This window comes from Anopheles merus, chromosome X, assembly GCF_017562075.2.
Source record: "Anopheles merus strain MAF chromosome X, AmerM5.1, whole genome shotgun sequence".
NCBI lineage: Eukaryota > Metazoa > Arthropoda > Insecta > Diptera > Culicidae > Anopheles > Anopheles merus.
The window spans coordinates 11,051,434-11,078,212 of NC_054081.1; the positions used below are offsets into that span (position 1 = coordinate 11,051,434).

General features: G+C 42.3%; 2 protein-coding genes across 5 annotated transcripts; one reads left to right on the plus strand and one right to left on the minus strand.

Moving 5' to 3' along the window:
• The first annotated feature begins 2,731 nt into the window (after positions 1–2,731).
• Positions 2,732–7,391, plus strand: LOC121593752 (vacuolar protein sorting-associated protein 4). 2 transcript variants are annotated; one of them, XM_041916404.1, is made up of 5 exons: positions 2,732–2,919; positions 3,156–3,399; positions 4,511–4,887; positions 5,903–6,613; positions 6,689–7,391. In XM_041916404.1, exons 2-5 carry the CDS (start codon positions 3,264–3,266, stop codon positions 6,788–6,790), a joined length of 1,326 nt encoding a protein of 441 aa, XP_041772338.1. In that variant the 5' UTR covers positions 2,732–2,919; positions 3,156–3,263; the 3' UTR covers positions 6,791–7,391. The 2 variants fall into 2 exon arrangements, with proteins under 2 accessions (XP_041772338.1, XP_041772347.1); XM_041916413.1 differs by having other exon boundaries at positions 3,159–3,399.
• Positions 7,392–9,827: 2,436 nt separating this feature from the next.
• Positions 9,828–18,581, minus strand: LOC121595211 (vesicle-associated membrane protein-associated protein B-like). 3 transcript variants are annotated; one of them, XM_041919002.1, is made up of 5 exons: positions 17,517–18,581; positions 15,592–15,744; positions 15,283–15,516; positions 14,935–15,092; positions 9,828–11,951 (listed from the first exon to the last, which is right to left on the minus strand). In XM_041919002.1, exons 1-5 carry the CDS (start codon positions 17,572–17,574, stop codon positions 11,688–11,690), a joined length of 867 nt encoding a protein of 288 aa, XP_041774936.1. In that variant the 5' UTR covers positions 17,575–18,581; the 3' UTR covers positions 9,828–11,687. The 3 variants fall into 3 exon arrangements, with proteins under 3 accessions (XP_041774936.1, XP_041774927.1, XP_041774921.1); XM_041918993.1 differs by having other exon boundaries at positions 14,935–15,083; positions 15,268–15,516; XM_041918987.1 differs by having other exon boundaries at positions 15,268–15,516.
• Between the last annotated feature and the right edge of the window lie 8,198 nt (positions 18,582–26,779).

Consider the following 26,779-nt stretch of genomic DNA (forward strand, 5'->3'; position numbering starts at 1 on the left):
CGGTGCTGGACAGTATCGAGCAGCAGAACGATGACCTGCGGGCCCAGATACTGCTGCTGCTCGATTCACAGCGCGAGACGCTCAAGTCGTTCAAGGAGGAAAATAGCCGGATGGCCGCGAAGGGCACAGCGGACCGGCCGGACGGTGACGAACCGATGCAGGAGAGTTAGGAAGTAACGTGCAGTTGTTTGTACTGGCGGGGGTTCGCTATGTGGGTTTTGTAGAGGTAATCATTCCTGGACAATGTTTCTGTGGTTTTCTATTTTCTGTTTGTGTTGACGGCGGAACTCGGGCCAGGCCATGCGCAGGCCTTCAAAGTCCTAAGCGATCGATTGAAAACCGTTTGTATAGAATAAAGTAGGTTGCTGCCCAGAAGGAGCTATTATGACAAATTGTTCATCAAACTTTCCGCTAGCGTTCACGGGGACCAACCCTAGGAAAGGCCAAGAAATTAAAACGAACATCGAGACGGTGTCCGTTGAGGTTCTGAATTAAATGGTTGTTTGGTTGTTTTGTTCTTATCGGTTCTTATAGACTTCTTTTTCTTCTTTGGCACAGCACCCGCTGTCGGTCAAGGCCTGTCTGTTACCCACTAGTGAAGTGAGCTTGGCTTTCAGTGACTTATTGTTACCATAGCAGGATAGTCAGTCCTACGTATGGGGGCACGGTCTATTCGGGATTTGAACCCATGACGGGCATGTACTGTACCACCAGACAGGCCCAAAATAACTTATAGACTAATATGTTTGAAAGTGTTGAAAGGTGTTCATACACGTTTTTTAAAAGAATTGGTGCGTGTGAAAAAATAAATCCCATGAGATGATTTAACTTTTCAACAGCATGAACCATATGCTACTTTGTAAGTCGTCTTAAAAATGGCTGTCCTTTAAAAATTTGGTCGCTTTATCCCCGCTTTATTTATTTAAGTGTTCGTCGGAATCGATTCAGGCTAGCTCCGTAGTTTTCTTGAATCGATTCCGGATAGTAGGTCCCAAATCTATTTCCGGAATCGATTCTGGAATCGGCTGCGAAGTTGGCCCCGGAATCTGTTCCGAAATCAGAATTGGTTCCGGAATTGAAATCAGCTTCGGAATCGGAATTGGTTCCGAAATCAGAATCGGCTTCGGTATCTCACGCATAGTTCCCGCAGCGCCCAATTCACGTCGATATACTAGTGTCCCCAAATCCGTTGTCTCCTACTTATTGATAGCCGCAAAGCATCCAAAATGTTCTTGTAAACGATCCATTCTCATGGACATTCCTGGACTGATTTCGCTTCTGAAACTTGTTATTTCAATTCAAAATTGCGATTCCAAGGTCGATGTGTACTCTGGAATCGATTCGTACTCTGGAATCGATTCCAGCTTCGGAATTGGCTCCGGAATTGACTGTCCTTTTGTTCTGCATCCTTTCGTTTCGCGATGGCGCAAGTTGCAGAATTAGAATTTTCTGCACGAATCATACGAAATAAATAATCATACAATTTACAATAAAGTGTATAAAAGTACAAAATAAAATTTAAAAACAGCGAGTAATCATTTGCATTTTAGCCGCAAACGTGACAATCGACTTAGGCTGGAAATAGACGAACCGAGATCATCGCGGTACCGCGAAAAACGCGTATGACTTGAGCTGTCAATTATGTTATAAAATCTGACAGATAGGCGAGATAATCTCGGTTCGTGTATGGAGCCATCCGAGGTCTGGTGACGATTGAATGTGCCAAGAAGAAATACTTTTCTATCAATTTGCGAATCAAATTATTTATTTCACATAGTTAATGCAAAATAAAATACAAAACTCATTTCCCGACACGAGTTTACACACAAATTCGCCAGAAAAAGGAAAAACAATCGGTTCGCGCTACCGCGAAAATCTCAGCAATACCGATACGTTGGGTATCTCTGCGAAACAGCAGGGGCGATTGGAGGCGCGGAAGATTTGACACCTCTGCTGTTCTACAACTGTTATAAACAAGGCGCGAATTTCGCGGTACCGCGACGATCTCGGTTCGTCGATTTCCAGCCTTACACGATTCGAAAACGGAAATTGTACCAGAATGGAATTTACTTTACATTTCACAATTTATATTTCAAATCAGTAAAATTTGCTGTATCAAGTATCTCGTGGATTACCTGTATGCGATTAAATTCAAGCATTAAATAAAAATAAAAAAAAACACTTAGCAGGAGGAGTTCATTGATTCTTCCGCCCAAAAACATCCTCAATCCCAGTAGAAGTCGAAATTGGACGATTTCCAAATAACCGTGCAGATCGAAAAGGTTATTGATTTGCCAGGCCAAATTAAATGAAAATTCAACTCCAGTCAATTTCACCACATTAGTTCACGATTTGTTGTTGCTGGATTGGTAGAATAGCCTCCGCCAAACAAAAACACGTGTTTTAATGTGCAATCTTCCAGATACAAAATACAAAAAAGCAACCAAAAACCCTAAAAAAACCCTCGCAACGCCTTTCAAAAAACCTCGCCAGAGTGCGAACAACACTCGCTTTTGGAGCGGTGATGAGCTCGCAAAAACCGGTTTTTATCCTGCGGGGCTTGACATTACGTCGCCCTGTCACAAGGTGCATGTATTTAGAAGGTGAAGTGTTACAGCGTTTGGCGGTCACCGTCGTTGGGAATTGTTATGTCAAATTGCATACAAATTAATATACCCCCACTTCCCCTCCACCACCATGTATTGTTGTGTCAAGTTTGGCAATTTGCTCTGGAGGAATCCACCTTGTCGCATCGATACACCTTGGTTTCGTGCAGGAATTTCAACGCCTTTGTCAATTCCGCCGTCTCCGTCACGAACATTGTTTATTACTTGCTTGCGATTGCTTTTCAGTGCCTTTTGCTGAAATATCACCCTCTCCTGCACAGTGCTGGGCGGCGGATTCCTTAACGCAATTCAGGTACGTTAGCCGGACGAGCGACGGGCAACACGGCCAACGAAAAAAAGGGACAACAATGCCCGAAGCATAGTCGCCGTACACCAACACCACCATCTGCATTAATCTGATTTAAATCGATGGCATTAGTCATACCGTCATTGATCTGTGCATCACAATTATGGGGCGAAAGAGAGAAAAAGCGTGTGTGTGTGTGTTGATTTAATTGTTACCGTTCCCGTTGCCTCCGCTACTTGCAGCAGGACGAAAACAATTTGACCGCCTCAACGCAAACGGGGGTTCAGTGCCTGGTTGTCCGGACCATACCACCACGGAGTTGGACGCGTAATCGTGCGCTGGGCTGAGCGATGGCGTCCAGTTCGACCTTGCAGAAGGCGATCGACATCGTGACGAAGGCAACGGAGGAAGACCGGAACAAAAACTACGAGGAAGCGCTTCGCCTCTACGAACACGGCGTAGAATACTTTCTGCACGCGATCAAGTGTGAGTTTTCCGGCCCCCCAAACCGTTGGGAGAGGGGGGGGGATGAATGGGAGGGGTTTTTATTGGGGATGTTGTTGTTGTTGTTGTCTTAACCCTGTTGCAGCTTGCCGGTCAAACGATCTGCATCCAGTGGCGGATTAACCGGCGGGCGGCTTAACCGTGCGCATGAATTTGACAGCTGTTCCATCTTGGCGAACATTTGCAGCGATAGTCGAGTTGATAAACTTCTTTTTTTTCATGCAGATATCTACATTAAATCTTTAGTTATTGATTAAAAACATATTCTAGTAATGATTAATCGATTGATGAATTTTTAGTAATGCCAGTCGAGTGAATTTTTATATGAATTTCAAATTGCTTGGACCATTATCTGTGGAAATCGATTAAACGGCAACAGTCCGGTCCCGAGAAGTGTTGGGTTTCATGAATCTTGCGTTGAGATACATTCAAATGAATCTTCAGTGATGCAGTGATTTGAATCTCGAATCGACTCTTGAAAGATTGATAAAACTTCAAATATTCATGAATCTTCAAAGATTTTCTAGAAGGATTCATCTGTAAGATCTAAGGATTCATCTCCAAAGATTTATCTCTTAAGATTCATCTCGAAGGATTTATCTCTTAAGATTCATCTCGAAGGATTTATCTCTAAAGATTCATCTGCAATCACCATGAATTCATGAATCTTCACCGATTCATAAATCCATTAAAATTCATCTCCAAGGATTCATGTATCTTTAGAGATGTATGATTTAAATACTATTGAATTCACGCGATCCTATGATACATTGGTGAACTCGCACGACTTGCAACAACATTCCCATCGACGGGTTAAATCTCGCATGGACCGTCTCCCTGTAACAAAACAGAATATCTGCGGCGTGCTACTAAGAAGTTTCGAAAGCTTGTACAGGCTGGCATGAGGACGTAGATTAATACGCCAACAAGTAGAATAAGAAGATGCTCAAGCTCTATGAATCTTTCGAGATTCCTTTAGGTTCAATCAGATTCATGAACCTGAATCATATTTACCCAACACTACTCCCGAGCAGCCCGAATAGTCGACATTCAACCACTGTACAACATTCTCCATTCAAACACAAACACACAGATGAAGCGCAAGGTGATAAGGCGAAGGACTCGATCCGAGCGAAGTGCTTCCAGTATCTGGACCGGGCGGAAAAGCTGAAGGAATACCTGAAGAAGGGCAAAAAGAAACCGGTGAAGGACGGGGACGGTGCGGCGAAGGATGACAAATCGAAGGCGAACGACAGCTCGGACTCGGACTCGGACGATCCGGAGAAGAAGAAGCTGCAGGCGAAGCTCGAGGGTGCGATCGTGGTCGAGAAGCCGCACGTCAAATGGTCGGACGTGGCCGGGCTGGAAGGTGCCAAGACGGCGCTCAAGGAGGCGGTCATACTGCCGATCAAGTTCCCGCATCTGTTCACCGGCAAGCGGATGCCGTGGAAGGGTATACTGCTGTTCGGGGTGAGTGGCCTTTTTTTTGTAATAGTTCAACAAGTTAATTTGCAACTACATTTCAAAGATCTCCTTTACTCTTAAGAGTACGTCAAAATTAATGGCCTCGAAACCCCTTTTCAAATGAGGTACTTATGACGATCTCTGAAACGACCTAAAACCAAAACAAAACCCAAGAACTGCACACTACATAATCACGGTTCTGGACCTAATACTGTACCTATACCAGTCCTGGAACCGATACTGGTTATACCGGGCCAAGAACTGAACCTACCCTGGAGCCTGCCATGAATTCATATCGGTTTTGGATCCTATCACAAACCCATACTGACCCTTGAATCTATCATGATCTTTTGTGGAATCTATCCTGAACCCATACCGGCCCTGGAATCCATCATAAACCCATACCGATCCAGAAATAGCTCCCGATTTCTTTTTTTCTGAATCAGTACCTGGGAACTGTTCCTGATTCAGATTCGAAACGATACTTGATCCGGGTCTGGAACTGGAACAGAGTTTCCCGGGGGTTCTTATAGTTGTGGGACGCTTCCTTGACTCTTTCCGATTGGAAGTTAACTACATTGGTTGGAAATTGAACTCTATGGACAGGCTTCTTGGAAATTCTGATTGGATTTGTCCACCAAGGGTGCTATAGAGTCAAATTCCCATTACGTTAAGTTCATTTCACGAAAGAAAGAGTCAATAAAGTGTCCCACAGCTATGAGAACTCCTGCAAAACCCTGTAAATGTGCAGTGTAGGAATAGTATAGGAAATAGCGTAGGGAATTTAGTAAACTTGGTATAGTGATAGTTGAGTTTGGCGCAAAGTAAATCGTAATGTAAGCCTACTCAAACGTTTCCTTGAAATTTCGATCATTCCTATGGCAAGGCTGTAGTTATTATGTACGCGCACACATTTACTAAATGTTTGACCTTTCCTACTCTTTATTGGATGTTTTTGATTGATTTTGTTTTCTTTTTTTGTGTGTTGCCCTCTTCCATCTCTCCTCGGTCGAACGAGCAGCCACCCGGTACCGGTAAATCGTACTTAGCGAAGGCCGTCGCAACCGAGGCCAACAACTCGACCTTCTTCTCCGTGTCCAGCTCCGATCTCGTCTCGAAGTGGCTCGGCGAGTCGGAGAAGCTCGTCAAAAATCTGTTCGAGCTGGCCCGCGCCCACAAACCGTCGATCGTCTTCATCGACGAGGTCGACTCGCTCTGCTCGGCCCGGTCGGACAACGAGAGCGAGAGCGCCCGGCGCATCAAGACCGAGTTCCTGGTGCAGATGCAGGGCGTCGGCAGCGACAACGACGGGGTGCTGGTGCTCGGCGCCACCAACACGCCCTGGATACTGGACTCGGCGATCCGGCGCCGGTTCGAGAAGCGCATCTACATCCCGCTGCCGGACGAGCACGCCCGGCTAGTCATGTTCAAGATCCATCTCGGCAACACGGCCCACACGCTGACCGAGGACAATCTGCGCACGCTCGCGAGCAAAACGGACGGCTTCTCCGGCTCGGACATCTCGATCGTGGTGCGGGACGCGCTGATGCAGCCGGTGCGCAAGGTGCAGACGGCGACCCATTTCAAGAAGGTGAGCGGCCCGTCGCCGGTGGACAAGACGACGATCTGTGACGATCTGCTGGTACCGTGCAGTCCGGGCGATCCCGGCGCGATCGAGATGACGTGGGTGGACCTGCCGGGCGACAAGCTGTTCGAGCCGCCCGTAACGATGGTAAGCGGAGGAGTATAGCGCACCGGCGGCCACCACTTGCTCATGCCTGTTTGATCTCTCTCTCTCTCGTTTCAGAACGACATGCTGAAATCTCTGGCCAGTACGAAACCGACCGTCAACGAGGACGACATGAAGAAGCTGGACAAATTTACCGAGGACTTTGGCCAAGAGGGTTAGGCGATTCGAAAAACAGAAGATATTCGACTGTGTATGTGTATGTGGAAGAGATGGACACAGGGAGAAAGAGAGGGAAAGAGAAGGAAAGCATTAGATAGAAAGGATTTACTGTCTCTTTCAAGGAGCGCGCGCGAACGGGTTAGAGATGGTGGCAGCAAAGTCTAAAGTCAGTTGTAACGCAAGGAAAGGCGCGCAGGCAACGCGTACGTGTTAGTTGTGGGTGTGTATCTGCATTTGTGTATGTGTGTGTGTGTAGCGAGGCACCGGGGGGATAGCGGACAAGGGACGAAAGGCAAAACACAACATACATCATGCAAACACTGGATTTATGCAAATGATTATTTAAAATATTCTTCGTTAGAAGCAAACACCACTACACTCCACTGCAAATACACAGACACACACACACACGTGCGCGTGCGGGAGGAAGCATAAAGTGGAGAGAAGAGGAACAAAATTAATTAAAACTCTAACGCTATCGACTCTATATACATGTATGGAAACAAACAAAAAATCCCGTTGATCTATGTATCATCATTTCAAAATAATGCCTTGCCGTGTAGCAATACTGGCGCGAAATAAATCTGTTATTTTCTGTTAATGCCGATTTACAACCGAATTGGCGGCGCATACGGCTTGATCGTTCTTGTGAAACCGCGGTTCACTTTTCGCCAAAAACTTGGCAAGGACGACGTTTACATGCTGGTGGTGGTGCCCGGGTTCGATGTGGTATTTATGTTGCATTTACCGTTTGCATTTCATACCGTATTACCCTTTTCCCTGCTCTTTAGAGGAGGTGTAGCAGAGCCTATGTTAAGAGCCAGGGAGAAAGCGGCACAGAGAAAGAGAAAGATAGAGGCGGCGGTAGATTTTGTTTTAGAATAAGACTATTCTTTTGATACTTATTTCTGTTTGATCAAGTTAAGTTTCGCTTCCAAAATTAACTCATTGAAAATGTATGAAAGTAAAAACAAATGTAAAAACTTTGAAAACGAAGTAAACAAAAATGACTTCGGTTTTCCTATTGGGGGTGGAATAGCAACATTTAATGCGCCTGTTACAGGGTTTGCCAGATTTGTACCGAATGTAAACATTGTTATTCACCGTGAGTAAGATGTTAATCCACATCAATTTGATATTTAATTTCCATCCTAATAATTTTCAATTTCTTCAGCATGATTTTCAACACGACTCAAGCTGGATTGGGTTTGACAGTTCTTTGTGATGTGTGGAAAATCATGTGTTGAAGCAGAAACTCCATTTTGAAGCAAATGCACCATTCGACAGCTGTTGTAAAACATCCTTGAGGGGGTGAATAATTATGTGCACAATCGCAGGCGACTTGGAAAACCCTGTAATAGATCCCACAACAACGAACAACTGCAGCGGGTGGGTGGTGATCAACAACGCAATACCAACACAGGGTTTTCCGATTCATTTTCCAATGACTATAGCATTTTCCATTGCTTGAGAGAGATGTTTTTCAACAACGTTGTCAAATGTTGTATTTGCATCACAAACATTTTTCAGCTCTTTCGCATGATTTTCAACACAATCACTCAAGCAGGGTTGAGTGTGACAGCTCTCTGTGGCTTGGAAAACCCTGTATTAACGTATCACACACACACACACACACACACACACACACACACACACACACACACACACCACACACACACACACACACACACACAATGACTACCCACGGTAAATATGTTTTGGGTTTTATTTTTGCAGTTTTTTAATGTCGGTATGTTTTACAGAAACAGCAATGATAAAGATTGTTTTTGAAGGCCCTCCTCCACACATGTGAATATTTGTTGTCCATTTTGTTTCGGTTACTATATTTACCCTTCCTTTTAGCTTGGTTTGGTGGTTTTTGTTTTACCAATGTTTACACTTCTGTCCGATATTACTGGAGATAATGTGTGCTCTACTGAATGTTTTCTTTTTTCGTTCTTCTCTCTCTCTCTCTCTTAGGATTTGCATGTTCGTTTTTGCCCGCGTTTAGCAAACCGATAATCAATTTCGTGTTTTGCCGAATTTGTTGCTTTTCCCATTTTCTACTCATTTTTTCTCCACCCGCCCGTAATTAGTTTTGCTATCGCCTGCTGCCTCTCCACTTTAGCTGCTCACTTTTTTTTTCGTTCGAGATTCCGCACACTACGGTGGGCTCAATAATGCAGCGCCGGTTAAGGTTTCATCCCGATTTTACTGATTGTGTTTATGCGCCACACCTCGTGTCCTAATGTTGTCTGCTCTCGTTGTCAGCATTCCATGGTAACGTTTTTTTCCAGTGCCTAAAATAAAGCGTAAGTGTAGCAACATAGTGTGTACAAAAACAAGGCTTAAAGCAAAACATTGAGCCCAGGGAGGGCCCATGAACAACTATAAATTGTCCTATTTAGTGTATGTGTGTGTGTGTGTTGTTTTAAAATTATTTTTCATTCCCCATTTCCCGCTCGAGCCCAGGGAGAAATGCATTACACCGTCGTACTCAAAACGATCTCTTTTTTCCTCCTTTCCTTTTTGTTCCAATTCTTTTAGCTCTAACCCTGCAAAAACCCGCAAACCAGAACAAAACAGACAAAGATTGTTTGTTTGTTTGTTTGTTGTAATGTAACGTTTATTGGGACGATAATTCAATTCATTTGGTAGATTTTGAAGTTTGTACATTTCTTTCACATGCGAAATACGAAACAGGGGCGGCGCGCGCAAGGATGCGGTTGTGTCCTTCAGGACCGCCCTTTGCTGCCCCCGCCTGCGTACAAACCAATGCCGTACAATAATAGTAAAGAGAGGGAGAAAAAAGAGAGAGATAAACAGGGTAACATTCGGTAACAAGATGGAACAGGACAAAGGAAAGCGCGAAACGTGAAGAAGCGTACCTAGTAGTTAAGAAGGAGGGCTTCGGTAAAACAAAAACCACAACTTAGAGTAAACTAATATAGGGCTAACATAAATCCCGCTTGATTGCTTTTCTACATACGCCGTGCGCGCGTTGCTGCTGAGTTTTTGCGCATTTTTTTTTTTTAAATTTTGCCCAATTTGGTTATGCATTTCTAGGATGCTTCAACACCTACGTTTATTTGCGTTTATATCATCATCATCATCGATCATCATCCGGCCTCGCCAGCCCTCCATTCCCATCATTATCCATTACCACCAATCTTGCGTTTAATAATTCGCTTACCCCGCGCGTTCGCTTTCGCTATTAATCGTGCAAGGGGTTTTCTCCTTTTCACCTTTCACCTGCTGCCCTATTTTCTCTCCTACTCTCGAGTCTCTACTTGCTTTCCCTGCTGCTACCTGCTATTTTCATATACTTCTTTTTTTTGTTTGTTTGTTCTGCTTCTTCTTCTGCTCCCAAGTGTTTTTTTTTGTCAGGACAGTTGCTGATCTTCTTATTATTTGCCGTGTGTTTTTGTTGTGTTGCCATTTTCTGCTCTGCACAATCTTCTGTTTCGGATTAGTTCTTTCTTTTAAGTTAATGTTTAGGCATGTTATATTATAATAAGCTGCATTTAAGCTGGTGTGTGTGTGTGTTTGTGTATCATGTTTTTCTTTCTTTTTTTTTTTGCTACCAAATTCCAAATTTCCTTCCCAAGACGAAATATATGAGTGTAGAGTCTCTGTTTGCGTTTGTTCTGTGTATCTGCGTGTCTTTGTTTGTGTGTATGTGTTGTTTTTGTTTCGTTTTCTTCTGCTATGGGTGCATAACTTTTTTTTTACTTTCCTAGCTCAAATGGATCTTGCCAATTTCGCGACTTTGATGCTAAAGGAGAGAGAGAGTGTGTGTTTTTGTGGCGTCGTAGTTTTCGCGCGTAGTGTACCTCACATGCTTGCTGCTTGCTTCCTGCCAGCTCTTTCGCATCGCATTCGAATTTGCCCGTATTTTTCCCCCACCGATTCTGCTTCCTCCACCTTTCTCTGCTGTTCGCGGAACACACAAAACTATCACCGAGCCCTGATCCAGTGTATCCATCCTTCCTGTTTCCCTACCGGTGCCTCCTTTCCAAGATTGTTCAGTGACACGACGACGACGCTCTTCCCCATCCTCAACGGCTCTTTAACGCTTCCCATATCCCCCCTTCTTTTTTTTTTAATAATCGTGTTACGTTCTTATATGGAAAACAAATAAACAACAAAAAGGAAACGGGTAGCGGTGGCCGCGTACCCATTTTAAATTCCCCTCCTCCTTCCCTGACACCATTACAGTATGATTGCGCACTCCTCCCACAAACCGTGATCCGTTGCGTTTGTGTTTATGTTAATGCATGTACGTGTAGGATGCGTGGGTTTCTCTGTGGCTGCAGTATGTTGTGTGTGTGTGTGTGTCTTTTTGTTGTGTCGCGCGTAGTTGTTTTGCTGCTCTCATTCTCACGCTTGGTTATGCGCTGCACAGTTACTCTACTACACAAATGGCGCGCGCGAGCGTTTGCTGTACACAGGTTGTTTTTTGTTTTGTTTTGTTTTGTTTTGTATTACCTCTTCTCTTGGTTTGTTTGCCGCGTGTTTTACAGTTTTGAAAATCGAAAATCGAACCCAATTGCAACCACTCGGAGCAGGTGCGCGCGGCCGCTCGCGACAGGATTAAACACTGTTGAGACGTGGGCTTTCTCAAAGTGCGCGCTTGGCGCCTCGCTGACAACGCTCCGGTGGCTCCTGCTCCTGCTCTTCCCCCTCCCTTTGCTACGCGTGTTTGCGCGTCCGCTGCTCATGTGTCGCTGCTGCTGTCGACTCCATGCTTCCACTTTCCACTTTCTACCTCCAAAACCGCATCACCACCACCACCCACCCACTCACCCACCCGGAACACCGCGGGGCCATTACATCTCGCTCGTCGTTACCCGGGAGCCCGCAGTACCCACCCACATCCCCTTCGCTAAATTAAACTTTATTTGCTGCTCTCGCTGAACATGCTCTTGCCGATCAGCACGCCGGCGAAGCACATGAAGATGGCAAAGGCCAGCGCGTACAGGGTGTCCATCGACGGAATGCGGCCGAGCTGGGGCGGCGGTGGCGAGTACGGATTCTGATAGTGCACGGGCACCGACTGGACCGGGACCGATTTGGCGGCGGCAGTAGCGCCAGCGCCGGCCGACGACGACTGCTCTTTGGCTCGCCCTTCCGCTTCCATGTGGAGCTGTACAATTTGTTCCTGCAAAGAGGCGAGAAAGGAAAGGCATACCGGTTTTAATGCAATGCGGACAGGGCTCCTTTTTTTTAAACGTTTCAATAGATAAAGTACAGCGCGCAAATCTAAAAAAAAAGATACACCTAACCTCTTAGCTCTTAAAACGCCACCGCAAAGCGTTACTTTGTAAACGCACGTAGTTTATCGATTTTTCCTCTTTACCACGCCAATGATTTTCCTCTGGGCGGAGTAGTGTGCTGGGTCATACGGCAAAACGGCAAAGCCAGACAGGGGCAACATGTAACACCCCTGAGACGAATCGTTTCACCAAAAGAAAATGGGAAAGGGATCGCAATGTTACGCGCGACCATATGAACCGTGCGTAGCAGCTTAAATTAAGGCATTTTTTGTTGTTGCATGATTCAATAGAGCTCATGACGTAATTATTTGAAACAGCAAGAAGTGAGCCCTTTGTTCGCTCATTTAAGTTCATTTAGTGATCATGGTAAAATCAGTGATTGGCCGATTCCGATGATAGACTCAACGGGCAATGGCGTCTTCTAATAATTTTGTTTTATTAGAATAATCTTTTTCGACTCACTTTCGAATGTGCAACATGATTATTCACCACCTCCAAGATGTTTCTTTCAACAGCTGTCGAATGGTGTATTTGCATCAACATAAACTTTCAGCTCTTACAGATCAACCAGTGCTGCAAAATGTCACCATCAATGTCATAAACAAATCTGACTGAATCAATCCACTCAATTGTGATGACCAGTAGCGACACTCAAAACGATTTGGTGTGTCCATTACATGCTTCGTGATATTTTAGCATTCAACGCTTTGTCATAGTCACATTTGTCATGACTTTTTTTTTACTGTGATCAGTTCTGCAAAATGTCACAGACATTGTCATGACAAATTCCGACTGAAACAAAATAATGTGATGATCAGAGGTGAGACTGAAACAGTTGTTGTGACCATCACATGCTTGGTGATATGTTGTGCAGTCAACTCTTGGGCAGTCACTAGAGTGCTTGAATTGAAAAATTGAGTGCTAAATCAAATGTCACCAAGCCTGTGATTGGGCCACCAACTGTATGAGTCTCACCTCTGATCGTCTCAGTTGTGTACTTAAGCTAATTTGAGCTTCGTTTCAGTCATGAGGCAGCACTGTTTACAGCCAGAATAAGTCATGATTGTTCTTGCGACGGCATTAAGCACAGTTTGTCATTCAGAGTATTGCGTTGGACTCAACTTCCACCAACCTACCACGGATATGTTCATTGTTTTCGTTGGTGCACATCTCGCGATGCTAATGACATTTTGCAGCACTGTTTTAACACACCACAAATGACTGTCAAACTCTATCTAATCCATAGGCGTGTTGAAAATCAGGAAGAACTGAAACATTTTTGTGATGCAAAAACAGCATCCGTTGATAGCGTTGTTGAGCAACATCTCTAGCAAGCAATGAAAAATGTGGCAGACATTGGAAATTGACTCGAGCAACCCTGTAATAAAAAAGCTTAAGGGCAAAACACTTTTTGAAATCCAATTAAGCGCATACATGATACATATAATGTAGAGCAAAACCGTCTAAAATATTGCTTGAATATCAACTTTCTTGCATTCACGTACAGCTCTACAACTAACTGTTTTACAGGGTTTTCCAAGTCAGTACCGAATGTAAACATTGTTATTCACCGCGAGCAATTATTTAGTTTCTTCTGCACGACTTTCAACACGTCTCAAGCTATGAAGCAAATGCACCGTTTGACAGCTGTTGAAATACATCTATGAGATGGCGAATAATTATGTGCGCATTCGAAAGTGACTTGGAAAACTCTGTAATGATGTATTCTCTTCAAGAAGAATTGTTCTTTTTTTTAATACGTTACCGTTCGACAGTCCCGTCATATTTCAAGCAGTTTATGTCTCTTCAAGGTGAATTTCTTCCCGAAACGAATTTTCTCTAACCTCAGTTCATAAACATTTTCGGGCAAAAAGGCCAGATGTTTTCGGTAGTTTCTTAGATGTATAACAAAACGTTACTTCATTTTCGGCAAGACGAATATCGCTGTAAGCTGTAGATTGCTTTAGGATCTGCCTTATTCAGAGTTCAATGTAATTTATAATTTCTAACTAACTGTACGCTCACAAACTGACCGCGTTCGTCCAGAGCAAAGCAGATTATGCAGAACTGATAGCCTTTTAAAAATATCATACAAGCATTGGAGTGGTTTTAAAAATGTTCAGCTTCTCTGAAGCATCAAGTACCATGTGCTGTGAAAAAAAAATCAATTCCAAAGCAAAACAAGACAAATCACATCACAGTACCGTATCATAATCTATAATTCATACGCCTGCCAAACTGCTGATGTGTTGCTACAGGGTTTTCCAGGGGTTCTCATAGTTGTGGGACACTTCCTTAACTCTTTGTTATGGGAAGTGCACTTCATATGATGAAAACAGGACTTATGGCACCCTTTTTGGACAGACCTATTGAAAAATCCTATTGGATTTGTCCAACAAGTGTACTATAGAGTCCAATTTACATTACATTAAGTTCATTTCACGTAAGAAAGGGTACATAAAGTGTTCTATGGAAAACCCTGTAAGGTTACCGTTTTGGTCTAAATTGTTTAATCGATTCGTTGTTCTAAATCGAGCACGAGTTACTACTTTCCAAGCAGCACCATCACAAAACTCGTTACAACATACGTATATTCTTCTGCAACTAAAGCTGAAACAAATTACCCAAGACAGAGCAATATTGCATTCCATCTGCAATGCCAGTAACCAGTGCAATCTTGCGTGGATTTGGCCTTTAGTGTCATTTGCATTTTGCTATGGTTAAAAAAAATGGATTCGTACGATCGCCCTGAGGGTATGCCAAATGGTGCAAATTTTGTAGAAGTAGCAAAATATCTTCTCTGTGGGTCATTCAGATTCGAAACTGCAAGAGGCCTGCGCCGCAGAATCAATCGCTCGTTGCACTCACCCGTAGCTGCAAATTTTCCTGGCGCAAAACGCTTTCGTTGTCCCGCAGCTTCTTGATCTCCTTCAGCAGGGCCGCCTCCGACTGCAGCTCGTCGTCGTTGCTCATCGCGTTAAACTGTGCGTTTGAGAACTGTGCATTGCCTTCGTTGCCTGCCGCAGCTTCGATAGATGACGGGTGAAATATACAACAACAACGAAAGAAAGGTAAAAAAGGACACACAAACACACACACAGGAAGAAAGATTTGATTAGAAATCCGCGTTGGTATATACAACACGAGAAAAAAGGGGGGGCAGGGAAACGGAATCAAAGCCAGCTGGGAACTGGACTGTACCGTTCGGTTGTTTACTGTTGGGCGGGGCGGCAGCAGCAGCATTCGATCCGTCCGTCGCCTGGGCCGGCTGGTTGCTGTCCAGCGGGCATTCGAACACGCACCGCAGCTTCGAGTCCATCAGCTTCTCCGGGTACTTCTTCCAGAGGTCCTCCAGGTTGATGTCCTCATCGTCCGGCTTCACCATCGACTGCACCATGAACTTGTGCTTGTTCTTCTCGTTCGAATCGAAGATGAACGGCTGTAGGACGACTGCAGGAAGACAGGCAAGCGAAGGAAATGTAAGTAACTTTTTTTTTGTAACAGGCTGAGCTAAGTGTGGCTTACTGGCTATCTCCTGTGATTCGCGGGGTTCCAGTAAGCCACAGTTGGGCCGCACGCAGTACTTCTTCGGTGCGGTTGTTTTGATTTTGAAATAGATATCATGGTCGGTCGGATTGGTGAGCCGCATGTACGACGCAACAGCAGTCCGGAACGGGCCTGGAAGAGAACCAAAGAGAGAGAGAGAGAGGTGTGGCCAGCATGGGATGAGCCACATAAAGGAGAATATTAGTAAAAAACGAAACACAAAGCACGGCGAACAATAACAACAGCTCTTATGGACATTTAAAGGAAAATCCTTCCCACGTTTACCTAAAAATAAGGATTAAATGGAAAAGCAGTGCGCGTTCCATCACAACCTCCTCTTCCCTCCCCTCAAATGCCTGATGCATCCAACAATCTTTGCCTTAAAAATACCCCCCCCCCCCTTTTTTTCAACCATATCCTTGCTATCGTGTGTGCGTGTGTGTGCGCCATATGTGTCCACGTGTGAGAGTGCGCGTGCGGGCGGGCTGTTCCTTAGATTCCGTTTTTTTCCTTTTCTTTTCCTCCTTCTGTTCACTGCTGTGTGATGGTTTTGATTGCAGTCCGGTGCTGGAAATCGAAAACCGATCTTTTTGGGTTGATTGCGGAGCACTCGGGCATTTTGAGAGCACGTGTGCCTTTTAACGCCGAAGCCTTTCGGGGGGCTGGCTTTCATGTTTTCATCCCCTTTCGCCAACATCCGGTTTTGATGGTAGCTTAATCGGTGTGCTAGTGTGTGTGTGTGTGATGGATATCAGGATGGCCCACACGCGCGCACACACACACACACACAGGCAAGGAGCAGGCAAACCGTTGTCACAGGAATTGATTGGAGAGAGCTCGGTTTCTGTGAAAGCAAAAGGGGGAGCAAAAAAAAAAGAAAGCAACACACACACAACATCCTTTTTGCTGTAGGGTAGGAACGGGGATCGAAGGCCGGGGCATGAGACTTAAGTAAAGTTTTATATACTTTTTTTCGTGTCTTGTCCCACAAAAAAAAAAAGAAAAAAAAGGAAAATATGAGCACACTGCACTGAGGGAGCACACGATGCGGAACAGGGAGCGCAGCGGTTACATATGTGTATTTATATATATATATATAAATATGCGCAACATAGTTCTAACCTCCACTCATCGAAGCACTCCTGACAACCCCCCCCTCCCCTCCCCACTCTTCCCACTGACCCCGCCACATCCTTCCACACGATGGCACACTGTTCTCAGCGCGCGCACACACACACACACACACATATGCACACAGAGAAACATAACTCTACACACACACACACAGGCACACGGGCGCGTAGTGCGCACATGATGATGGAAGTCAGGAGAGCCGGGGGCTGATTTTCCTCGAAATTATGAACATTTTGGGACCCGACGGAACACTTTTTCGGACGAATGAAATCGTCCGGATGTCGTCATCCCCCTCTCTCGCGGGGTGTCGCTCTCTCCCTCTCTCCCCTTCGAACGCGCGCTCGCTGTTGAAAGGTGCTGCGTCACCGCTTATCACACACCGCCGCACCCCTTTTATCCGTTGTTGCGGCCCGTGCGGGGTCAACGCTTCTTCCTCTTTCTTTTCGGCCGTGAGGCCTGCAACGGCCTAGCTATTGCGGTGCGGCCATACAATCCTTCTCCCCTCTCCCTTTCCCCTTTCTAGCACCATTGCCGGACCACCCGTCATTGCAGCTCCCCCCCCAACCCCCGGGATTGTGTGTGTGCAGCGGGCGAGAGATGATGATGATGATGGGTGGCGCCGCGCGTGTACGTCATCTGCGATTGTTCTTTGGGCTAGAAAGAAAAAATAATTAAACGGCAAAAGAACCCCCCTCCCTTCCTCCCTACACCTAGGCCAAGCAAAATTGTGGTTTGCACGGATGCGAATAACCCCCGGTTTCGGTTCTTACCCTGGAATTTGAGCTCGTTCGCCGGTTCAATAGTTAATAACTGGGCAGGCTTCGCCATATTTGAACCAGGTTTGCAGAAAGGCCACACACTCTACACACCACAGAGACGCGCTCGCACGCACGCAAGTAAGTGTTCGATTTTTTCTGCTTCCTTCCCACCGCGTTTGACGTTCTTTCGCCGCGCACACACACACACACGGGCACACGCTCTCGCTCAGTCGCAGCGCGCACACACGCTTTCTCTTTCTTTCTTCTACTTCCTGCTCACGGAGTGTACGCGTGTGTGCGTGTGTACGTGTCGTCCTTTTGACGGAGTTACGGTGATAGGGTGGGGGGGGGGAGGTTCTTCTCGTTTCCCGGTGGGTTTCACCCGATGGAACGAATACTGGCACAGCAGCGGGATTTGGGATATTTTAGCCCTATCGAGTCCCGTTTGTTCCCGGGAGACACCAAAAAACACACACACAGACGCACGCGATTAGTCAACACTTTTCGCTGGGGACGCAATAATCTTTCAGTGGACAAGTTTTCTATGCCCACACACACACACACACACTCACAACACACAAACACGCACGCTGGCTGCCGTCGGTTTCTCGTTTCGATTCCTTGTCGCAGTGTGTAACGCGCTTTTCACACTGTACGTCCGAAAGTGCCCAAGGGAACGCGCTAGTTGGCAGCACACACTACGGTTCGGTGCGGCTTTCGGAAATGTTCACGCAAAATAGCTGCCAGCGCGTTCGTCACAGACCGTTTGGCGTTTTACGGAAAAGAGACACACAAACATGTACACAACACACTTATACAGGCGCGCCCGCACAACTTGTACAACACATTTGTGAGGTCCGCTGTACCGCTCGCCGCAGAGGAACGATGAGAGCGCTGCTTCTGCCCAGGAGATGCGGAATATGTGCGTGTGTGTGTGTTACCAGGTTCGGTTCAGCACCAATCAAAGCGCGGAGACAGCGTTATAGCGACGAATGTCATGGGCCACTCTGGCAGTGAAACGTCTGTTGCGTACACTAGCGCCACCCAGGCCAGATTCCAGATTGATCTATTCCGTTGGCCTGTTTTTTTTGTTGGTTGCTGGTTGTTTTATTTGTGCCAAGATTGCTACAAGTGTACACAGATGATGGTGGCGCGGTGGTTAGAGCCACAGGTGGACTATAACACGACGACCCGACTGACAAAACGAGTAGACATTCGAGCGAGCGATATGAGGAAACACGGGAAACTGCAGAATGAGGCCGCTGCCAGACACAAGAAAAAGACCGTAACGGAATAAAATTGAAACCGAAAAGTAACGCTGGTTATTTATAGCAAAAAAAAAGTGAGTTTTGTTTCCCTTAACTTTTACCATAATTATTAGAAAACTCTAAAGATATTTGTGTTAAATTGTTAGTTTGGATTGCAAAATAATACTAACAGCTATTTCATATGGATTTCGCTACGCCAACTCGTAAATCAGTCGACCGAAAAAATAGCGTTACAATGCGTTACATTTCGTCGGTCAAATTTATCGTAACGATGGTTTTTCAGTGTGTCTGGCGGCGGCCTGAAACACAAACTGGGTGGGAGCGAACTGTTCTGTTTGGTTCACTCGAACAAACCAGTTTGTGTTTTTTTCGCTGAAGTTCGATACAGTCTGTTCCCGAGTTACGCGGTTTCTGCGTTCCCGACGAATCCGCGTAAGTCGAATTTCACGTTTTTTGACTAAAATACTATTGATTACTCGGATTTTTTTTATTTTATTTAGTACTTTTATACACTTTATCATTTTTTTGATATGATTCGTGCAGAAAATTCTAATATTTCTGACTTTTAAGCGATTTCAATTTGTTAGCCAAAATGCAATTTATAACGAACTTGAAGCAAATTGTACCGATTCGACATTTAATCTGTCAAATTTAGAAAACCGCGTATCTCCGAATCCGCGTAAGTCGAGAACCGTGTAACTCGAGAACAGACTGTACCTATACTGTACATAGCTTGACTTTTAAATGTTTCCGTTAGATCCAAGATAAATAAAATTAGATATCGGACGTTTTCACCATTACTTTACGTGTTAATTACATCAACTACGTACTACTAAGCACAGCTACAAACCAGCTACAAGCTTAATTCATTACAATAAACAATAACAGGAGGATTTAGTAAGGCCGCTGCCACACGTACCGAAAAACCACAGTGACGAGAAAAAAGACACATGAAATATAACGCATTGTAACGCTTATTTTTTCGGTCGATTGATTTCTGTTTATCCATCGTCGCAGCGACGAAAGTCGAAAGTTCAAACGAATGTGCTGTTAGTTTACTTCTGCAATTTAACACAAATATTACTTAATTATTCCAATTGTTCTCATCAAAATTGAGAGAAAAAAAAACTAATTTTTATGTATTTTTTTTCTTTGTAGTGTTTTGTGTGTGTGTGTGTCTGGCAGCGGCCTAAGTCTTCAGATTGCTACCAGACCTTCTTCTTCTTTTTTGGCACAACAACCGCTGTCGGTCAAGGCCTGCATGTACCCACTAGTGAAGTGAGCTTGGCATTCAGTGACTTTTTATTACCATAGCAGGATAGTCAGTCCTACGTATGGGGGCACGGTCTATTCAGGACTTGAACCCATGACGGGCATGTTGTTAAGTCGTACGAGTTGACGACTGTACCACCAGACCGGCTGCCAGATACATCGCAAAAAACACCGTTGTAGCGCCTGCAAGATAGGCAAAACGCGCGCAGAATAATTATAGCTAGCTAGGTTTAAATTATACACATATACACTTACACACATACACATAGTTAGATTTTTATTATGCATATATATTTACACACATACATCTACAATTAAGTTACACGTAGGATAGAATAGAATAGCATAAGATAGGAAATAGGAAATAGTAAAATAGGCGATAATTAGGATTAGCCAATGAGGAATAGGATTAAGGAATTTTGGCGCGAACGAGTGAGTATAAATTAAGGATAAGTTGAGGTTTAGGATGATTAACAAAAGTCCGATCTAAGAGGAAACGCTGCCCGAGTTAACATAGAAGAAATAAACTCCAAGTAACTACACAAATTCAAGCCACATTATTCTTTTGGGTAGTTAGAAGATTTCATATCACCACATGGCGACCGTGACAAGTGTGAAACTGTGATGCAAAAAAAAAAAAAAAAAAAAAAAAAACTCGCGTAAATACGAAGTTAATTCGCGAGTGCGTAATATTCCTTCCGGTCAGAAGAATATTCTAGTATCTGCGTTGATGTTTAGCGTGAAAGAGTGAGAGAGTAAAGACGAGAGTGAAGCGCAACGCTACAATTGTACGATAATTCGAACTATCGTTATTCAAACGCAGTGATAAAATATAAGGGTTTCCTGCAAAATCACGCAAATTGCACAAAAACTCCTGTCGGGTATCGTCAACGAACCAAGGCGCAGTGAAAGAGAGAGTGTATCCCGGTTATAAAAAAAAGTGGCCAGGAAAAGTTAAATGAATGCTAACAAACATTCGGTGTTAAAAAACAAAAAAAAAAAGCAGCGATAGTTAACGGGACCGTGCGTAAAGTGATCTAAGTGCAGTGACCCTCGATCGGACAAGATTATCGCACGTACGAGTAAGCCACATTTCGTACCATCGGCGATAAGCATCACAGTTTGAACCGGCATGACCTTTTGCGACAAGTGACCAAGTGTCGTTTGCACGAGAGAGACATAACGTTGTTGCGAGAAGAAGGAAGAAGCGACGGCGAAGCAGTGAACTGTGAGAGAGCGAGCAGCGATTTGCAGTGGATAGGAGCGACGGTGCAGCAGTGTGCTGTGAGAGAACGAGCAGCGATTTGCAGTGGATAAAGCGAGATAACGCTATACTTATCGATCGGGCAGCGGTACACGGAGTAAGGATCAAGGAAAAAAAAAAAAGAGAGAAAGTAAGGTAGGCTACACACTCAATATAGTTGCAATTTACTCATTTAAATTTTTTTTGTAATTGCTCAATTAAATTCTTTTTTATGAAACGTACAATATTACCATTTTCCATTACAATATGCACATACTATTGGGGGAGTTACCATTGGTTTAAAAAAAAAAAAAAAAAAAAAAAAATAATTAAATAAAAAAAAAGTAATATTACCATTATCTGGGTATCAAAAAAAAATTAAATTAAAAAAAAAAATATATATATATATATAATATAATAATACATAATATATATATATATATATATATATATAATTACTATATATATAGCAAAACATCTCGATCACATCTCATTCAATGCTCTTAAAAATTAATCAAAAATACTATAAGGCTTAAAAATATTGAAAAAAAATTATCGTGTGATAGAAAGTTTCGCAGATGTTTGCTTGATCATTACAGCGGTTCCGCTAAGTTTTGTTTTGATAAGATCAAGTATTACCTAGATTCAATTCAGGAAACTGAACCCGTTTCAGAGCTAAAACGAATTTTGAAGGAAGCGAGTGACATATACGCCAATATCCAATCGCGCATACAATTTCATCAAACAAACAAAATTCAAGTTAAGTTTAAAACTTTGGCAAAACTAGCTATCGTGTTCAACCGTTGGAATCAAAACAAAATGGAAACTTTCGATATCAAAACAGCCACCGCTTTGGTGCAAATATACGATGGCAATACAGATGGTTTGGAAAATTTTGTGGACTCTTCAAATTTATTAAAGGAATTATGTCCAAAAAATCCACAAATGTTGGTAAATTTTTAAAAACAAGATTGATAGGAAAGGCGCGTTTAGGACTGCCGCCTAATATTGACGATTTTGACTCGTTAATAAATGATATACGGTCCAGATGTCAAGAAAAACTTAATCCAGATAAATAATAAGTCAATTGAAATCTATTCGCCAGACGGATACTAAAGCTCTTTGTGATGAGGTTGAATTACTCAGCACAAAATTAAAAACGTTTATTTGCAGTTGCACATTCCCGAAAAAGTTGCAAATGACATGTCATTAAAGCATGGGATTAATGCTCTGATTGAAAAAGTTCATAATCAGGAAACAAAAATTGTTTTAAAAGCAGGTCAATTCGCATCTGTTTCAGATGCTTCAGAGAAAGTATTAGAAAACGAAAGGAATAGCAACGGTTCACAAATATTAGCCTTCAACAGAAACTACTATGACAATAGAAAATTCGTTCGTAATAAATACCCGCCGAACACATACAATAGATTCCAGCCAAACACAAATAATAGATGGTTTTCCAATAGATCTCCTCTTGGTAATAATCAGGCAACTAGCAACAGATTCCAAAACCAAAGATATTCTAATAACTCTTTCAGAAAACAATTTCCAAATACAAATACTCGTAGAGTCTACAATACACAAGCTGCAGAAGAGGAACATTTTTTAGGGGTACCACAGGCGTTAGAAGAAATCATTCAACCTACAAACGATGGTCAACATTAGCGATAAACTTAAATGCTAATAACTTTATCAAAATTAAAGTAGAAATGGCAATGGTGAAATAAGCATATTAATTATCGACACGGGAGCAGACGTGTCATTGTTCAAAGTTGATAAAATAAAACCAACACAGCAAGTCTACGCGCAAAATAGGATAAACTTAACAGGCATAACAACCGAATCGGTATCAACATTAGCAACTACTAGCACTAATATAACATTCGGAAATGCTTCTATTAACCACACTTTTCATATCATTCCTGCAGAATAGATATCACAGCGGATGGTATTTTGGGAAGAGATTTTTTCACTAAACATAGATGTGTTATAGATTATGAGCACTGGCTTTTAAATTTCAATTGTTACGGTGTTACAATCAGCCACCCTATTGAAGATAGTATCAATGATGGTTTCATATTGCCTCTACGCAGTGAGGTTATCCGAAAGATAAATTTGCCCGACCTCGTTGAAGACTCTATTGTCCTTGCGAGCGAAATATTACCAGGAGTATTTTGTGGCAACTCTGTGGTATCAAAACAAAACCAATATGTAAATTTGTAAACACCACTGAAAGCAATGTGTATATTGAAAAGATTCATTTAAACCACAGATTGACCCGCTGAAAAATTATATTCAGAAAAATTTAAAATTTAAAAGCACTAAAGCAAATGAATCTAAAATAAAAACATTATTGAGCAAAATCGATAGTCAGAATGTTCCTAAATATATAATCCCTCATTTAGAAAAAATATTATCCGAGTACCACGATATTTTCTGCACCGATAATGATCAAATCCCAATTAATAATTTTTACGAGCAATCGATACAATTGAAAGATAACGTACCATGTTACATTCCGAATTATAAGCAAATATATTCTCAAAGTGACGAGATAAAAAATCAGGTTGATAAATGCTTAAAAATAACATAATAGAGCATTCGGTTTCTCCATATAATTCACCAATTTTATTGGTACCAAAAAATCTGGAGATAACGAAAAAAAATGGAGATTGGTAGTAGACTACAGGCAGTTGAATAAAAAAATAATGCCTGATAAGTTCCCACTACCTAGAATCGATGATATATTAGACCAATTAGGAAGAGCAAAATATTTTACTACTTTGGACCTTATGTCCGGGTTTCACCAGATACCTTTACACAAGAACTCTAGAAAATATACTGCTTTCTCAACTTCTTCAGGCCATTATCAATTTACAAGACTCCCTTTTGGGCTGAATATAAGCCCTAATAGCTTTCAACGGATGATAACGATAGCAATGGCGGGACTTACTCCGGAGAGTGCTTTTGTTTACATAGATGATATTATTATAACGGGTTGCACAATGCAACATCATCTAGAAAACTTAATGAAAGTATTTAACAGGCTAAGAAATTATAACTTGAAGCTAAATCCAGAGAAATGTAAATTTTTCCAAAACAATGTAACCTATTTAGGTCACAAAATAACAGATAAAGGCATATATCCCGATGAGTCCAAGTTCGAAACGATAAAAAAATACCCAGTACCAATAAATGTGGATGAAGTTAGAAGGTTTGTAGCGTTCTGCAATTACTATCGCAAGTTCGTTAAAAATTTTGCTGAATTGGTAAGACCGTTAAATAATTTACTAAAGAAAGGAGCTACATTCACGTGGTCTAATGAATGTCAGCATGCTTTCGACACTCTTAGAAGAAGCCTTGTATCACCTACTATATTACAGTACCCAAACTTTGAGAAAGAGTTTATCATTACTACTGATGCGTCCGATGTAGCATGTGGCGCTATCTTATCGCAGAAAACAGATGGTAATGACCTACCTATTGCATACGCGAGTAAAAGTTTTACTAAAGGAGAGAAATCTAAACCGACTATAGAAAAAGAGCTAACAGCAATACATTGGGCAGTAAATTATTTCAAACCTTATATTTTTGGAAAAAAGTTTAAAGTACGAACCGACCACAGACCATTGGTATATCTATTCAACATGAAAAATCCTACTTCAAAACTAACACGCATGAGGTTAGACCTGGAGGAATTTGATTTTGAAGTGGAATTTGTGCAAGGAAAAACGAACACAGGAGCTGACGCACTATCGAGAATTGTCATTGATTCAGACAAGTTGAAGCTTATGCAAAAGAATAATGCAAACGAAACAAATGATAAATCACTACTAGCAGTGAAAACAAGAGCAATGACAAGACTGAACAATTTCAAGCCTCCTCCAGAATTAAACGAAGATGAAAAAGATTCCATAACTAAACCTACACTTTGGCAAACAGAAAACCCAACAGAAGTAAACAAACTTTTGAAAATCCTGTCAAAAACAGAATATGGCAAAATCAAAATAACAGTTTTCAATAATAATTACAACAAGGAGTTAGGAAATACAACAATTCATTGTTATGAAGATGGAAGTCAGGCGCTAGAGTCTGCTCTTCTAAAAGTACAACAAATAGCAAAAGAATACAATCGTGACAAAATTGCAATTTCATTAGAAGATCCCCTATTCAGGCAATACTCTTTTTACACCATAAAGGAAATCGCAGATAATGCCATTTCCGGTTTAGAGATCATTGCTTTTATTCCACCAAAATGGATTTCAAAAAAGGAGGAAATAGCAAATATTTTAGAAAACTATCACATGTCACCTTCGGGAGGACATGTCGGACAGTATCGATTATACCTCAAAATTAGAGAAAAATATAAATGGAAGAATATGAAGGAAGAAATTAAAAATTACGTTAGAGGCTGCAAAGTATGCAAAGTGAACAAAATCGTAAGACATACAAAAGAAAAAGTGCTGTTACGACTACACCTTTAAAGCCTTTCGAAGTAGTCTGTATAGACACAGTGGGTCCCTTGCCGAAACCAATAAAAATCATAGATACATCGTTACAATGCAATGTGAACTCTCGAAATACATTGTTCTTATTCCAACAGAAAATAAAGAAGCGAACACGATAGCTAGGGCCATGGTTGAGAACTGCATATTAAAATACGGGAGGTTTCTTGAGATGAAATCGGATCAAGGCCTTGAATACAATAACGAGGTATTAAAAAAGGTAGCGGAGTTGCTGGGGATCAAGCAGACTTTTGCCACTGCCTATCACCCAGAAACCATAGGTTCCTTGGAAAGAAACCACAGAACACTCAATGAATACTTAAGAGCATTTACAAATGAGCATGGTGACAATTGGGATGATTGGCTAAAATTTTACGAATTTAATTATAACACAACACCTCATACAGATACGAACTATAGCCCATACGAATTAATATTTGGAAAAAAAGCAATTCTTCCCCAAGATTTATGCCATGGTAATATTGAACCAGTATACAATTATGATGCATATTTTAATGAAATTAAATTCAAATTGCAAAAATCAAACGAAATAGCGCGTAAAAATTTAATTGAGCAAAAAGAAAGAAGACAGATTAGAGCAAATAGTAATGTAAACCCCCTTATCTTAAAAATAGGAGATGCGGTTTATCTAAAAAACGAAAATAGAAAAAAATTAGATCCGATATACTTAGGACCGTACATAGTAGTAAAGTTAGATAATGTTAACTGTACAATAAAGAATACAAATACAAACAAACTAAGTACAGTGCATAAAAATAGATTAATTAAGGGATGAAAAGCATACGCTTTTCATTTCTAAAGGGGGGAGGTGTAGCGCCTGCAAGATAGGCAAAACGCGCGCAGAATAATTATAGCTAGCTAGGTTTAAATTATACACATATACACTTACACACATACACATAGTTAGATTTTTATTATGCATATATATATTTACACACATACATCTACAATTAAGGTTACACGTAG